We start from the raw sequence: 16354 nt of genomic DNA on the forward strand, positions 1-16354 counted from the left end.
CGTCCTGGAAAGGGGCGTATGACGCCACCCTCCAGGGGTTATTCATAGAGAACGGAGGCAGAGCGTCATGAGGTGGGAGCTGAGCAATTCCGGTGCCGAAAGGTGGGGGAGTAGCTAGAGGAGCCTGGCTAAGTTCGGCGATGATGTTATCCTGGGACGTGATCCTGTCGGACAACCGGGAGAACATCTGCTCCATACTGTTCTTCAGAGAGCCGACCAAGTCTCCCATGTGTTGCAACAGACCAGCATTGGGATCCAAAGCCGGAGCTGCTGCGGAGGTGGTCGGGTAACTCTGAACAGGTACCAAGGGGAGAGGAGAAACGGCTGACTCCGCCGGAGTATGTGGCCTCTCCTTGGAAGACCTGCTCCTTGAAGATTTGGAGCTAGACCCAGAAGCTCTAGACCTCTCCGCTCCGGGGTTTGTAGCCGGAGACTTACGAGATGTTGACGCCGACGAAGTCTTTTTGGACGATGACGACGTCTTGCTGAGGGTTTTTACATCCGTCTGTCCCTTGACCTTAGGTCTTACGGAAGCGTCAGGAGAAGTATAAAGGAGCTCAGCTCCTGTAAAGCCTTGGAAGGAAGCTGGAGAATTAGCAGGAGTAAAAGACCCAGTGGCGCCCAAGGGAAGCCCTTGGGCGTCCAACGTACCTACCTCGACCAACAGGTCGTCAACACCTACCATGGGCTCTATATTTAAATCAAGTGTCGCGACGTCCGACGAGATATCTTGGCCTGGTTCCTTCAACGAAGCGGCGAGCTGTTGCTGAATCGCCGCCATAGTCGGGGCTGCCTCTGCCGGGTCGACGTAACCCGTTGACTTGCCGCCGGGGAAGATTAGGACAGCCAACCTCTTCTCCAGAATGTAGGGCTGTCCCTTGGCGGCGTTCTTACCGAAACCGCCGACCCAAGCCCTCAGGGTTGCCAGGGCGGTATCTCTAACGGCAGGAGCCTGGAAGAGAGGGCATTTATTAGTTTTAAGTTTAAACTTAAAATTAAAACTTAAGTAATAGGCTTAGTCTAAAGACATAGGGGATGCAACATCCCATATAAAAAGAGCTTAAGCTTAAAATAAGAGATTAAAATTAAACTTAAGAACTACAACGTTTCTTGGGATTACCGAACGGAGTTGGGAATACTTACCCCGTCCAAGAGCTGACTCACAAGATCGTAGCAAATGGTGCAGGTTTCGTGGAACCAGACCTGTAGATTCCCGTGCGGAGTCGCGCATGGAGCATGGGACCTGCAGACTTCATGTCCACAGGGGTCCTGGAGCATGGCATTGCATCCTGGATGCTCACAGTTGGTGGTCTGTAAGTGAAAAGATACATGAGTACCGTAAAAGACATCACTTACAGGCTAGTAGGCTAAAAGAACTCCGCTGCATGCCGGAGCGCGAAAAAATTTTGGGCATAACCCCTCCCTTACCGCCTGAATAGGCTAGAACCCCGGAGAGGTCCGGTGTGATAACGTAGGTAACGGAGGGATTCGGCTTAGGCTAGCTTAAATTAAACTTACTATAGTTTAAATTAAATACTAAACACTTAAGCCTAAAGCACTAGTACGTACCGGAATAAATCCGGTGCGCGGCGGTGTTCGTGTCGCGATATCCGCGAGACGGGGTGGTTAGGAAAGACCAACTGTACGCCTGCAGTCCGCCCGCAAGGGTGAACTAGCCACCTTCCACGTGAATGCCGGAGCTCCGGTAAAATAAAAATCACCAGTAAACCGGGAAGGAGCGAGAGGGCGAAACAGACTCGAGCCAACAACGGAGCGACGGAGTAACGACGGGGGGGGAAGGCCAGTCCCCCCCTTAGTTATCCGAGCGCGCCATGAAGCAAGAGAACGGTCAAGTCCAGTCCTGGGTCTGTCCAGCCCCCCTACTCCCTCTGCCTAGGGAGAGAGGGAGGCAGGCACGGGTATGTGGAGCGAGCGAGGACAGACCTCCTCCTCCTCCTCCTCCTCCTCCTCCTCCTCCTCCTCCTCGCTCTCCTCCTCCCCTCCTCCTCCTCCTCCTCCTATGGAAGAGCGGGAGGAGGGTAAGGTGACTGGACGGGCGCCTGGCTGCTTCGCTATCACCTGGTGACCACGGAGCGGTAACATAAGAAATACAACGAAAAAACATAGCCTAGGTTAAAGCAACCAACTAATCAGTGAGATGCTATACAGAAGCAACCGAACTGATGAGAGGAAGCAATAACTGGTGGGGACCAATGAAATACGGAACCTAGGCTACGTAATATGCCAGGCGCCGTAGGCTAACCTAAAAAATATAAAATAACTAAAAATTACATTAAAGTAAAGTAAGAAAGTAAATCAGTAGGAGAAAAAATCCAGGAGTGTACGACTAACCCGAAAGAAAGTCTACCACTCAAAGCTAGCCGGGGCCGATACTAAGAGCTGTGGCTAGGGTCTGGATGGAAGATGCCTACGCAAGGTAAAGAAGACATGCATGCATGACATAAACCAAGTAGGCTGGACCCCTAACATAATATAGATAACTAGTAATAGAGCGTAAAGTAATAAGGGAAGGTTCTAGGTATGGAAGACCAAGAACGAACCCGCCACGAGGCAGAACAATGCCGCCATGCTTCCGACCAGGAGCCAGTATTTATACCTAAAAAACGGCAAATACTGACTCAAGGCCGGAAAAAACCCAATAGCAACAATAACAGATTACTTAACTTAGCTGCTGCGATGGCTGCACGCTCCATAATTAGTAAAATCCAAGAAAGGGGCACAAAAATCACAGAGCAAAAAAGGGCACGTGTGTACGCAGTGCGCTAACTGAAAAGGATGGCCACCAGAGGCGCAGCAGTCGGCAGCATGGGATGGAGTAGTAGTAGTTGCTGCCCACTCTGTGGGTCGGCTCCCCTCTAGTGGGGGTTTTGTAGTAGGAGATTTCTATTGGTAAGTGGTTCGTGGTAGTGGTAGTGTTCATACCGACACCCTCCTGGAGGGTGAGCGAGTCAGTAGTACTGACCTTTTCTTTATTTTATTTATTCTCTGGTATGTGTTAGTGCATTTACCTTAGAAATAATGGATTAAAGGATATTTCGCGCAGCGACACGAACTGAGCCCAGAAATCAAAATATTGTGCTAGAGCCTTCCAATATGTTGCAAAATGAAGGTAAATGATTGAATATTACTAGAATATTTGCGTTTTTTGACCATTTCGGTAGAGTCAAAGTTGACCGAAGGTTGAAAATTTGTCACTTATCATTTTTTATATGAAAATATTTCAAAACTGATAAAAGCTACAACCATGGGTTGTTTTTAGTTGTATTGTGCATGAAATTGCACACATTTCCATATATAAAACTTTATGTAACGGCTAATTTTAAAATGGTGCAAACATTACCACAATCGCATGTATGATGATAAATGATTGAATATTACTAAAATATAAGAGTTTAAGCTTAAAATTGCATTTTTCGACCATTTCGGTAGAGTCAAAGTTGGCCGAAGGTTGAAATTTTGGCACTTATTGTTGTTTATATGAAAATATCTCAAAACTGGTAAAAGCTACAATCATGAGTATTTTGTTGTTGTATTATATATAAAAATGCGCACATTTTCATATATAATACTCCATGTATCGGCTAATTTAAAATGGTACAAAAATTATGTCAAAGTGACGAAATAATTTCCGAGATGTGTCACCGATACTTTTTAGTGCAGCAAGAAAGAAATTCACGCTTGCGCGCCTGCGTAGCGATTGTAAACAAAACAACACCTTGATCCGTGAACTCCCAGCATCCCCCAAGGTGTGTGATTCAAGAGTTTTCGGCTGGTAGGCCTATAAGTATTTTTCCGCGAATTTTTAAAAAACTTTTGTATGTCGACGTAAAATACGTCCAGTCGGCACCCAAGAGACAAAAAATGTTGACGTAAAATACGTCCAGTCGGCGTTTAAGGGTTAAGGCTATGCTTTACGGTGCTCTGTAAGAATTTCAATATAACACCTTAGCGGGGAAAAAGAGGAAACTTCTCTATCCTCTTGGGACATTTAAATTTAAAGGTTAAACCTAGAACATTTTTATCATCCTTTTAGAAACCTTGAACATCTTTATCAAAGGTAAATGCTGGAAGAGGCAAAGTTAACTTTGGTTTTGTGGTTTTAAGAAACATAGATGTTGTCAAAGGTTAAGCCTCGAAGAGGCAAAAATCAACCTTATGTTGTGATTTTAGAAAACCTAACTGTCTTTGTCAAGAGTTAAGCTTGAAGGCAAAGTTAACTTTTTGATTTGTGGTTTTAGAAAACCTAGAATATATTTGTGAAAGTTAAGCCTGGAAGAGGCAAAGTTAACCTTTTGTGTTATGATTTTTAGAAACTTATAATGCCTTTGCCAATGGTAAAACTTGAAGGCAAAGTTAACTTTTGTTTTGTGGTTTTAAAAGACCTAGAATGTATCTGTGAAGGTTAAGCCTGCAAGAGGCAAAGTTAACCTTTTGTGTTGTGATTTTTAAAAACTTTGCCATGGAACACAAGGTCCTCTGTGATGTATTGGATAGACTAGTGCATGAGAACTACCTCCGTATCTTCTACCTTTATTGAAGTTAAACATTCATAATGTGAGCAGCAGTTGCAATTTCATTTAGTGTTAAGTCATTTTGTCGCTACAGAATAGGATTGATGTGTCACAGTAGAAGTACAATTTGGTTTTTGCCAGATCACTATCTTAAGAATACAAGTTGTGTTTGAAAACAGTAAAGCCCTTGACACTTTCCTATCTGTATAGTTTGAGCACTAAGCCTACCTGAGACCAAGGTGTCTGGGCGTGCTCGACAGTGAGAAAAAATAATTATTTCGAAAATTCAGCAAAAATAGAAATTTTATGCCAACAACGTTCATTTTACTGTCCTTTTTTTCTAAATGTTCATGTTGTATGGTGGAATAGTCAGAACAAGAGTCCCAGCCATCTAAATACAAAAAATGCGAGTTATTTAAAAATAAAAAAAATCTTATCTTTATATTTTTGTTCATAACCCAAAAACTATGAAAGTCAGGCGAATGCATTATTTTTCATGAGAAAGCGAACAAAATTCTCTAAATATTGACATATAAAACAATGGAAAACTAGTAAGTCCAGCTGGTGAAAAAATTTATAGAAAAGAGGGTGAGAAACAGAGTGCTGCCCGGCGTATGGTTAGAATTATCGCTAGACAAATTTTTTTTTTTTTTCGGAGAGCCCTATCTTGGTTATTTTTCATAGAAATTACTTTGTAAATATAAAAAAATGTAGAGGAAAGGTTGAGGAATAAAGTGAGAGTCAAGAAAAATGGGTTGGGTAACGGCAACAATTTCATTTTGACGTTATAAGTTGATAGAAACAAAAAAAAATGTTACCATTGTCAACACTATCATTCGTAGCTCAAAAGCTATAACAGTTAGGGGAATTAATTATTTTTTATGAGAAAGCCAACACAATTCTCTAAATATTGACATATAAAACAATGAAAAAAAATAAGTCCAGTTAGTGAAAAAATTGATAGAAAAGAGGGTAAGTGCTCTGCCCGGCGTATGGTGAGAATTATTGCTAGAATTTTTTTTTTTTTTTTAAGAGCCCTATCTTGGTTATTTTTCATAGAAATTACTTTGTAAATATACAAAAATGTAGAGGAAAAGTTGAAGAATGAAGGGAGTGTCAAGAAAAAAGGCTTTGGTTACGGCAACAGTTTCATTTTGACGTTATAGGTTGATCGAAACAAAAAAAAATTTTACCGTTGTAGCTCAAAAGCTATAACAGTTAGGGGAATTAATTATTTTTTATGAGAAAGCAAACAAAATTCTCTAAATATCGATATATATAATAATGAAATATGAATAAGTACAGTTGGTGAAAAAATTGATAGAAAAGAGGGTAATAAACTCTTGGTTATTTTTCATAGAAATTACTTTGTAAATATATGAATATGTAGAGGAAAGGTTGAGGAATAAAGTGAGAGTCAAGAAAAATGGCTTTGGTAACTGCAAGTTTCATTTTGACGTTGTAAATGGATTGAAACGAAAAAAAAATGTTACCATTGTCAACATTATTGTAGCTCAAAAATTATAACAGTTCGGGGAATAAGTTATTATTTATGAAAAAGCCAACAAAATTCTCTAAATATCGACATATAAAAGAATGAAAAACGAATAAGTCCAGTTGATGAAAAAATTTATAGAAAAAGAGAGTTTGAAACTGTGTGTTTTACCGTAAAAACTTCATGAATGCATATCAGAAAATTGTTCTCTCATGACATCACTATGTAAACAAACACACGTGTCTACAGCAGCTCACACGTGTGGTCACTGAGAGCGAAGTGTGGGTGGGATCAGCTGGTTTCATTGTGAGAATTTTACTACACCAGGGATTTGATCATGAGCAGTACAGGAACTACTTGGCTGGCGTATTAATACCTGAGTTACACGGTCCAAGGTATGATCTAGCCTATGGAAATTGCTACTTGTCCGAAAATAAAAAAAAATTTACCCCTACCACACGTACAAAAAATTTCGGTAAATTTTATGTAAAGTTACATCAGTCAGGTAGGGAGGGGGGTAGGGTAATTTTGCGTACTATTACGTCAATTGGATATGAAAGCGTTAATCCGCTACTAGTGGTGGGTAGTCTTTTCCTGAACCGAAAAAAAGACCAATTCTTTAGGCTCTTTTGTTTAAATCCCGGGTTTTAATATTTTGGGGAGCGTGAAGGTACAAATTTTGTATAGGAGCGTACCTTTATATTGTAAAGGTATTTATTTTAAGTGACTGTCGTTTTATAGCGCTTTTGGACCCAGGCACAGGGGTCCCTCATACCGCTTGTGTTTCATGCTGGCTGAATCGAAGCGGTTTTCTCCGCAAGGCTGCTCTTTGCTGCATACGTATGAGAGCCTTGCTCCCTGAATGGAATCCAACTTCTGGTGATAGTAAATCCACCAAGGATTCCAGATCAGGTGAGAATGTTTTGGGTTTCGTACAAGAAACCTTTATCTCGAATGGCTGAGCGGAATTTTGTGTAGCTGCACTACCCACCATCGTCTTCTTAACGTGGGAATCAGCCAAATATAACAGTAGGTAAGATTCATCTCAAATAATATAAATTTTCATAATAAAATTTATTATTTGGATAATTACTGTTAAAGTAGAACCACCCAGCCTCCCCACAACTTAGTGGGCTGTCAAGGAGAATTCTGACAAGAGCTAAAACATTCAAAACACACCTGGTGGAGAACAGGTAAACTAGACAGTCATCCTGGAAGACATTCAATTTTTTTTGTGTGAATGCTGACTCGCCTAATCAGTGGGGAGATATAGCTAAATTTAACAGTAGGCAAGTATCCAAATAATAAATTTTGTTATGAAAATTTATATTCTATTCTGAAAGACAGATGCTACGTTAAATCATTGGGATCACCTGAATGTATGTCTTCACCCCATTCAGACTCATTAGGCTGGTGTTTTAAGATGTTCTTAGTATCCAGGGACACAAAGTTAGTTCTGAAGTCTCTTCTGCCATTACAGTACGTACATGGATTTTAATCATATTTCCATACTGACACTCCCAGTAGTACCTTGACTCGGAGGAAACTTCTCAAGTTCCTGCACCTTTACAAAATCTGTAGCATTCTGGACACCCATTGTTTTCACCGATTGTTATCCAGCAAGGTGTGGTTTATTTAGAGAATTTTTGTAGGTCTTACAGTTATTTGACCAACAACCCCCACCAGGCCAGGTGGAGTAAATTTTCTAGAATTTCCTTTGATCATAATGGGCTATATCATAAATATATACTACAGTTTTCTACTATACAGTTATCTTTTGTTTTTATATTTATATCTTCATAGTTTATTGCAACTTTGTGTGTAGGTATTTCATTGCGTATCTATTCTGGTTAATCTTTTCAGAGTAGCAGTGGTCACAAGCCATAGTAGTTTTAGTTTTAATTCTTGTTTCAGCTAGTTGAAATTTTAATCTTTTCTTGCTGTTCATATTTATTAGTCTTCTGCATTAAGCATAATTTTTATTAGCTTAGGTATTTTTAAAGTATTTTGTATCTTAATTGCAAGTTTATGTGGTTTCACAAAGTATTCTATAATTACATCCATGAGGTACTACTATTTGTAACAGAATTAAATTAAGCACTGTTATTCAATGCAGGGTTTGCTGTTTTTATATCACTTTTATTTGTGTATTGATTTTCATTATTAATCATTTACTTTAATTTCCAGTGCTGTTCTGGATACTGTCATTGAGGAGCTGAAAAATATTCTAAAGAAAGACTTTAACAAAAGAATGATCGAGGCAACGGCTTTTAAAACATTTGAGTCTTGGTGGGATGAGCAGGAGAGAAAGTTCAAGGTAAGGAGCCACTTTTTTTTTTTTTAATGTTACTCTAATGAATAGTATGAAAAGATATGAACTTATTATTGAATTAAGTTTCAAGATACAATGGATACATTATGAAATTGAAGAACTAAAGGCAGAGTAAGTTGTGTGGAATGTTGTACACTTCGTACCCCTGATTACAAGCCACTTCAGATGCTATGCAGTAGATTTATGATAACACCTGTATTTCATACATTCAACTTCCCTGTCAGATATATACTTAGCTATAGACCCCGTCGTCCCCGACAGAAATTTGAATTTCGTGGCGCACACTACAGGTAGGTCAGGTGATCTACCACCCTGCCGCTGGGTGGCAGGAATAGGAACCATTCCCGTTCTCTAACCAGATTTTCTCTGTCGCCGGTTCTAGTAACATTGTTGCTAGTTCCACCTGACTTTGACTTTCGTTTTTCATCGCCGTTGATCTTCTGGACTGATTATTTGGTAACGTATTGGATCTCTGGCTTGGAATACGTTTTTGTGGACTGTTATTTGGATTTTGGTTTGGAATTTTCTTGAAATGTCTGACTCTAGTTATACATTCAGTGTGTGTGAATGAGAGTTGTAGTGTGAGGCTACCAAAAGCTTCGGTAGATCCTCACACCGTATGTAAGCAGTGTACAGTGGTCCCCCCGTATTCGCGGGGGATGCGTACCAGACCCCCCCGTGAATAGTTAGAACCCGCGAATGTTTGGAACCCTTATAAAAATGCTAAAAACAGCCTATTTTGTTAGTTAAAACTCAAGAAAAACCCACTTAAAATTTTCATACATGGTTTTTTTTATAGTTTTATCACAAAAAGTGCATTTTATGATGAAATTTATCAAAAAAAAACCAGGAATTTGTGGATATTTGCCATAGAAAAATACCGCGAATGCGTGAATTTTCCGCGAATAATGCAGGGAAACGTTCCCTAGAAAAATCCGCGAATGTGTGAGTCCGCGAATCTGGAGAACGCGAATACGGGGGGTCCACTGTAGAGGGAATGAATGTTCTGAATCTAACACTTGTGGTGAATGCGTAAATTTGAATGAGGAGGAATGGAAGATTCTTAATTCCTATTTAAGGAAGTTGGAGAGGGATAAGGCTAGAAAAGCCTCTTCCAAAAGTTTGAGTAGGTCTTTCTCTAACGAGCCAGTTAGTAGTTTAGCAACTGTCTCTCATTAATTGTTGCTTCCTCCCATACAGCATTACCGCCTTCTCCCTTATCAGATTCTGCAAGTTCGGTATCGGAGATTGCAAATTTGAAGGCTTCCCTCATGAGGATGGAACGCAAAATTAAGGATTTAGAAGGTAAGCAAAGTGCAGTGGAAAGTGTTCCCAGTGCAGTGGAGGGTGCGTCTGATCGGCTCTGTCTCGCTCCCAGGCCTAGACCTCTTCCAAGCTCCCAAGCCCAGAGGAGAAGGAATGTCGAAAGCCGTACTGAGGTTTCAGAGAATCCCCACCGGTCAGGCATCCTAAAACAGAGAATCCCCACCGGAAAGGCATCCTAAAACAGTGTTTCTCGTCTTCCGATTCGTCATCTAAACGAGGATGGAGTTCAGACAATCTATCGAGACCTTCCAAAAGATCGTGGAAGTCTCCTGCTTTGGATTCGAGCCCGGAAAGTTTTCTGGAGGACTCTCCACCTGAGAAAAAGAGAAAAGCTCCTTCTTCATCAAAACCTCCTTCCCCTCGATCGGATAAGGAGGAAGAGGATGCAGCGACGAAGATCCTTATCGAAGTGCAACAACAAATCTTGTCATTGGTAGGAGTATTAAGGAAGGACCCTCCTCGGAGAAAGGACCGTTTCCTTCCTATTAAGAAACCCCGTCCAGCGGAAGTACACAAAACTCCAGATTCAGAGAGTTTGGAGGAATATGGTCCGATACGGACAGAGCCTTCCAGGCGCGAGGCGCCTGCCAGGCTCCAGGCGCGAGAAACCAGTCGCAAATGAGGCGCCAGGCTCCAGGCTCCAGGATCTCCAGCTTCATCAGATATGGAGATAGAAATTGACCAGGAGGCTCCTCTTTGGGACTTTTCACAGGATCAGCTTTCTCCTGACAGGCACGCAAGATGTCGCACAGGCGGCCATCGCCCTTGTCAGGATGTTGCTGAGACTGTGAGGGGTCTTTCGCAAGCACAACCTTCTCCTGATAGGGACGCTAGTTGTCGCACAGGCGGCTATCATCCTTGTCAGGATGGTTCTGATGTGAATAGGGGCATTTTGCAGGATCAGCCTTCCCCTGACGGGGGCTCAAGATGTCGCACAGGCAGCCGTAGCCCTTGTCAGGTTAGAGCTGGGACTGCTAAAAGCCCTTCACCTTGTGAAAGGAGGCGCTCTCCTCCGGTTGCTCATTCTTCTCCCAATTTAACTGGACAGGAAATGGAAGATATATCGGACTTGGAAGCCAATAAGGGGGCAGGTCTCTCAGATTATAAGACCTTAGCAGCCCTTTTATTGAGAGAGTTCGCCGAGTCTCTGAGTCCTGCCGCCCCGCCATCTCCTCGTTCGTTGTTTACTAGTACGAGGACATCGAAATCATCCTCCTTTTTGAAAATGCAGCCAACCATTTCCATGAAGAGAAATTGGCAATCATTAGGAAATTGGCTCAGATCCAAAGAGGAAGCGGGGAAGACTGTTTTTACCTGCCCTCCTTCCAGACTTTCGGGGAGGAGAGGGATATGGTATAATACAGGAGAAGCGATGGGACTCGCCCTCCCTGCCTCGGCGGACGCAGACTTCTCCACACTGGTGGACTCTTCAAGGAGACATGCACTTCCATCTGCTAAGACTACTTGGACAATGTCAGAAATGGACCATCTCCTCAAGGGAGTATTCCATGTCTTGGAAGTTTTTAACTTCCTAGACTGGTCCCTTGGGGCTTTGGCCAAGAAAACACAGGATCCTGATTTCTTAGAACCCAAAGTCCTACACAGTGTATTGGCCTGCATGGATAAGGCGGTCCAAGATGGATCGGGGGAAGTGGCATCCCTATTTGGAGCAGGAATCCTTAAGAAGAAGGCTGTATTCAGCTCCTTGACGAAAGCGGTCTCTCCCGTTCAGATGTCGTCCCTTCTATACACACCTCTTTCGAAACAGCTTTTCCCTTCTCAGTTAGTGAGAGATATTTCTCACTCACTTACTGAGAAGGCGACACAAGATCTGCTGGTTCAATCAGCAAAGAAGACGAGACCAACCGTTCCTGCTGTGAAGAGGGAGTCACAGAACCCTCCGCCGCCCTTTCGAGAGAGTTCATCGGGTTGATCCTCTAGAAAGAGAGGAGCAGAGAGAAGAGGAAGGTCTTCTGCCTGTAGACCAACCAAGAAGACAAAATGAGATACCAGTCCTCCAAACACCAGTAGGAGCCAGACTTCTGAAGTTTTCAGAGGCGTGGGCCTTGAGACAAGCAGATTCCTGGTCTCTGGCAATAGTAAAGAAAGGATATCTCATCCCCTTCAGATACAGACCTCCATTGACGTCGACACCGAGGGAGCTGTCTGCGAGGTACAAAAGATCCTGCCAAGAGGGAATCCCTGTTACATCTGGTACAACAAATGTTGGAGAAGGAGGCCATCGAACCAGTGCAGGATCCGCACTCCCAGGGCTTTTACAATCGACTGTTTCTCGTTCTGAAAGCCTCGGGGGGGTGGAGGCCTGCCTGTGCTGGACGTGAGCGCATTGAACCGTTTCGTGGAGAAGACAAAGTTCTCTATGGAGACTTCCAACTCGGTACTTGCAGCTCTGCGTCCAGGAGATTGGATGGTCTCCCTCGACCTGCAGGACGCGTATTTTCACGTTCCCCTGCATCCTGCGTCGAGGAAATACCTGCGATTCATGGTACAGGGCAGGATTTAGCAAGATGGCTACATCTGAAGGGGGTGAACATATCACTCTACTTTAGACGGTTGGCTCATAAGAGCAAGATTGAAACAACGGTGTTTGGAGGACTTGGAAACGACTCTGGATCTTGTAAGATCCCTCGGATTGCTCGTGAACCTCGAGAAGTCTCAGATGATCCCCATCCAGGACATTGTTTATCTGGAAATTTGGATGGATTCTCGGGGTTTTCGAGCGTTTCCATCGCAAGAAAGGATTGCTCGAGGCTTGGAAAAAGTCTCAGCCTTCCTAGAGAAAGAGTGAAGCTGAGTGAGGGAATGGCTCAGTCTTCTGGGCACCCTTTCGTCGCTGGAGCAGTTCATTTCTCTGGGGAGGCTGCAAATGAGACCTCTGCAGTTCTACCTGAAGAAAATGTGGAACCGGAAGGCAGGAGAACTTGCGGATTCTTTTCCTCTGCAACAGGAGATCAAGTCCCACTTGCAGTGGTGGTTAAACCCTCTTAAGGAGGAACGAAGGAGTGTCCTTGTCTCTGCGGAACCCTCGCCTAGTGTTGTTTTCCGACGCCTCGGAAACAGGATGGGGAGCAACACTAGGAACGAAGGAAGTGTCAGGCACCTGGACGAGAGAACAGGTGTCCTGGCACATAAATGCGAAGGAGCTTCTAGCTATTCATTTAGCTCTGAAGCACTTTGAAGCAGACATCAGAGGCGTGGTAGTCCAGGTCAATTGGACAATACCACGGCTCTGGCATACATCAGAAAACAGGGGGGGACTCACTCTTTCTCCCTATACGAGATAGCAAGAGCTCTATTGATCTGGGCAGAGGAACGGGGCATAGTACTCCTAACAAGATTTGTGCAAGGAGGAAAGAATATAAGAGCAGACAGACTAAGCAGGAAGAACCAGGTCCTTCCTACAGAATAGACTCTCCATTCAGAAGTCTGCCAGAAACTTTGGTCTCTATGGGGGAAACCTCAGATAAACCTGTTTGCCACATTCCTCTCCAGAAGGATGGAGAACTTCTGCTCGTTAGGGGAGGATCCCAGAGCCATAGCAATCGATGCCCTTCTCATGGATTGGTCGGGCATAGATGCTTACGCCTTTCCCCCATTCAAGCTACTGGGGGAAGTGTTAAGAAAGTTCGTGTCTTCGGAAGGGACGAGGATGACACTCATCGCTCCCTTTTGGCCCGCTCGAGACTGGTTCACAGAGGTACTGGAATGGACGGTGGACTTCCCCAGATCTCTTCCCGAAAGGACAGATCTGCTCAAACAACCCCACTTCGAGAGGTTTCACAAAAACCTCCACGCTCTCTCCCTGACTGCCTTTTGACTATCGAAAGACTGGTCAGAGTGAGAGGCTTTTCTCGGAAAGCTGCAAGAGCAATTGCCAGAGCACGCAGGTCCTCTACCATGCGGATCTACCAATCGAAGTGGGAAGTCTTCCGTAGATGGTGTAAGGCGAAGAAGCTGTCCTTCTCCAATACCTCTGTGACCGACATCGCTGATTTTCTTCTATACCTGAGAGAAGAATCTCATTTGGCAGTTTCCACGATAAAGGGATACAGAAGCATGCTATCTGCTGTATTCAGGAATAGGGGCCTGAACATAGAGGAAAACAAAGATCTTCATGACCTTATACGGTCTTTTGAGACCTCCAAATCAAAATCTTCGCTTCCTCCTAGCTGGAATCTAGATGTGGTTTTGAAGTTCCTCACATCAGATAAGTTCGAGCCCCCTCATCAAGCATCCATCGTTCAGGGACATTACGAGAAAATGCATCTTTCTCTTGGCTCTCGCAACTGCCAAGAGAGTCAGTGAGCTGCAGGCATTAGACTCACGCATGGGTTTTAAAGGAGACTCTGCAGTTGTCTCTTTCCGACCTTTATTTTTAGCCAAAAATGAGAACCCTTCTAGACCTTGGCCCAGAAGTTTTGAGGTTAAAGGACTTTCTCAGCTTGTGGGGAGGGAACTGGAAAGGTCTCTCTGTCCGGTTAGAACCTTAAAATTTTATCTTCAGAAGAAGCAGCAACTGCAGGGTTGCAATCAAAGTCTGGTGTGCGGTGAAGGACCCTAAGAGACCTATGTCAAAAAACGCTCTAGCGTTTTTCGTCAGGAATGTGATTACTGAAGCACACATGAAATGCCAAAGTAAATCCTTTGAAACACTAAGAGTGAAAGCGCATGAGGTACGTGCAGTTGCAACATTGCTATCTTTCAACAAAAACATGTCGATGAAAAATATCTTAGCAGCGACGTACTGGAGATGCAACTCGGTGTTTGCCTCCCATTATTTAAAAGATGTGAGAGTGACATACGAGAAATGCTTCTCTCTGGGTCCTTATGTATCAGGAAGGACCCTAAGAGACCTATGTCCAAAAACACTCTAGCGTTTTTCGTCAGGAATGGGATTACTAAAGCACACATGAAATGCCAAAGTGAATCCTTTGAAACGCTAAGAGTGAAAGCGCATGAGGTACGTGCAGTTGCAACATCGCTATCTTTCAACAAAAACATGTCGATGAAAAATATCTTAGCAGCGACGTACTGGAGATGCAACTCGGTGTTTGCCTCCCATTATTTAAAAGATGTGAGAGTGACATACGAGAAATGCTTTTCTCTGGGTCCTTATGTATCAGCGGATACCGTGCTGGGAAAAGGAGATAAGACTGATCCTTAACATTTTTTGTTTTGTTTTAGTTTAAAAAGAATTTGGTGTTGAGTTTTAGGGTTGTTTGAAAGGTGGTTGGGGATAACTCCTTTCAATCTTAGTGCTAATCCACGGTTAGGATCGGGTGATCGGGATCGGTGTTGTACTCCTTGATTATGCCATTAGGCATAGGTGTATTGTCATGTAAGTGGATAAGACCCCATTGACAAAGGCCATCAGGTTCTGTCGAGTAAGTGGATAAGACCCCATCGACAGTCCCACAAGAACTCTTAGCCATAGGTCACATCCTCGCTGAGGCTCTTGAGGCGAAGCAGACTTCTAAGCAGTAGCTATGAAATCTTCAGCCTAAACAGGTAGGAACCAAGGTTTTTTTTATATATTACCTACAATGCATGTTGCTTGCCTGTCTAATCAGTAATTAGCTCTCTCTCTCCCCTCCTTCCTTCCCCCCCCCCCCCCCCCCCCCCCCCCCACGACGGTTTTTTATGCCTTTTAACGAGACCTCATACGCAGAACTAGTTTTCTGAGCGGAGGGCGCATAAATTAATTTACGCTATTAAACTGTATGGTAACCATAGTCAAGGATAAGGAACGCATTCTCAAACAGTATACATATCCTTTAATACAAAACAGCAAAATATCATTGAAACATTATTTCACTTAAAGAATCCATTTATACTCTACTTAGACTTGGATATAAAAACCATAGTTTCTCTCTCTCTCTCTCTCGCTCTCTCTTCATCTCTCTCTCTCTGTATTTTCCGACAAAAATAATCACTAATTAGGTGATTTTGATGTTTATTTTCATGACGAAATACCATTTTTATAATTACAAAAATGATTGTTTACTAATATTTTCAAAGATTAATTTTTAATTTTTGATTAATACTGTATTAGTTAAGTTTAATAAGTTGAAATGGAATATCATATTAAGAAAAAATTAAGTTAAGTCTCTCTCTCTCTCTCTCTCTCTCTCTCTCTCTCTCTATCTCTCTCTACCCTTCCTCTCCTTCTACCTACTAATACAAAGATGTATGTTTTTTTGTATGATGAATAAATGATTTACTATTTTCAAATATTGATATTAATTTATACAGCAATAATATCAATTCATTAAAGAAAATACCATAGTAAATTAGTAAGATTTTAGCTTATATTTAAAAAATTATGGAAGAATGAAGGAAATCCCAGTCTTCTTCCAGTAACCTTTCCTCGAGATCCAGGTACTAAAACTGTCAGATATATCAAGTTCTGTGACAGCCAGGAGGGGGAAGAACTGCAGTGTTGCAATCACGTGTTCCTGGGATTTTTTCCCTCTCTCTCTCTCTCTCTCTCTCTCTCTCTCTCTCTCTCTCTCTCTCTCTCTCTCTCTCTCTCTCTCTCTCATTTACTGAGACTCAAGATTTTTTATGTACTTGTACTATTTGTTTTTAATACTTTCAAATAATAATAATAATAATAATAATAACTGTAATTACAAAATTCATATGTGA

General features: G+C 42.5%; 1 protein-coding gene across 3 annotated transcripts in view; it reads left to right on the forward strand.

Annotated features, from left to right (window-relative positions):
- Positions 1-16354, forward strand: part of LOC135198661 (histone-lysine N-methyltransferase SETD1-like) — a 184947-nt gene that overhangs the window by 118869 nt on the left and 49724 nt on the right. For all 3 annotated transcript variants that reach the window (XM_064226454.1, XM_064226452.1, XM_064226453.1), the window contains exon 9: positions 8215-8344. In XM_064226454.1, the coding sequence (XP_064082524.1) occupies positions 8215-8344 (130 nt within the window). The remainder of the gene's footprint in view (positions 1-8214; positions 8345-16354) is intronic.

The sequence above is a fragment of the Macrobrachium nipponense genome, chromosome 22 (assembly GCF_015104395.2).
Source record: "Macrobrachium nipponense isolate FS-2020 chromosome 22, ASM1510439v2, whole genome shotgun sequence".
Taxonomy (NCBI): domain Eukaryota; kingdom Metazoa; phylum Arthropoda; class Malacostraca; order Decapoda; family Palaemonidae; genus Macrobrachium; species Macrobrachium nipponense.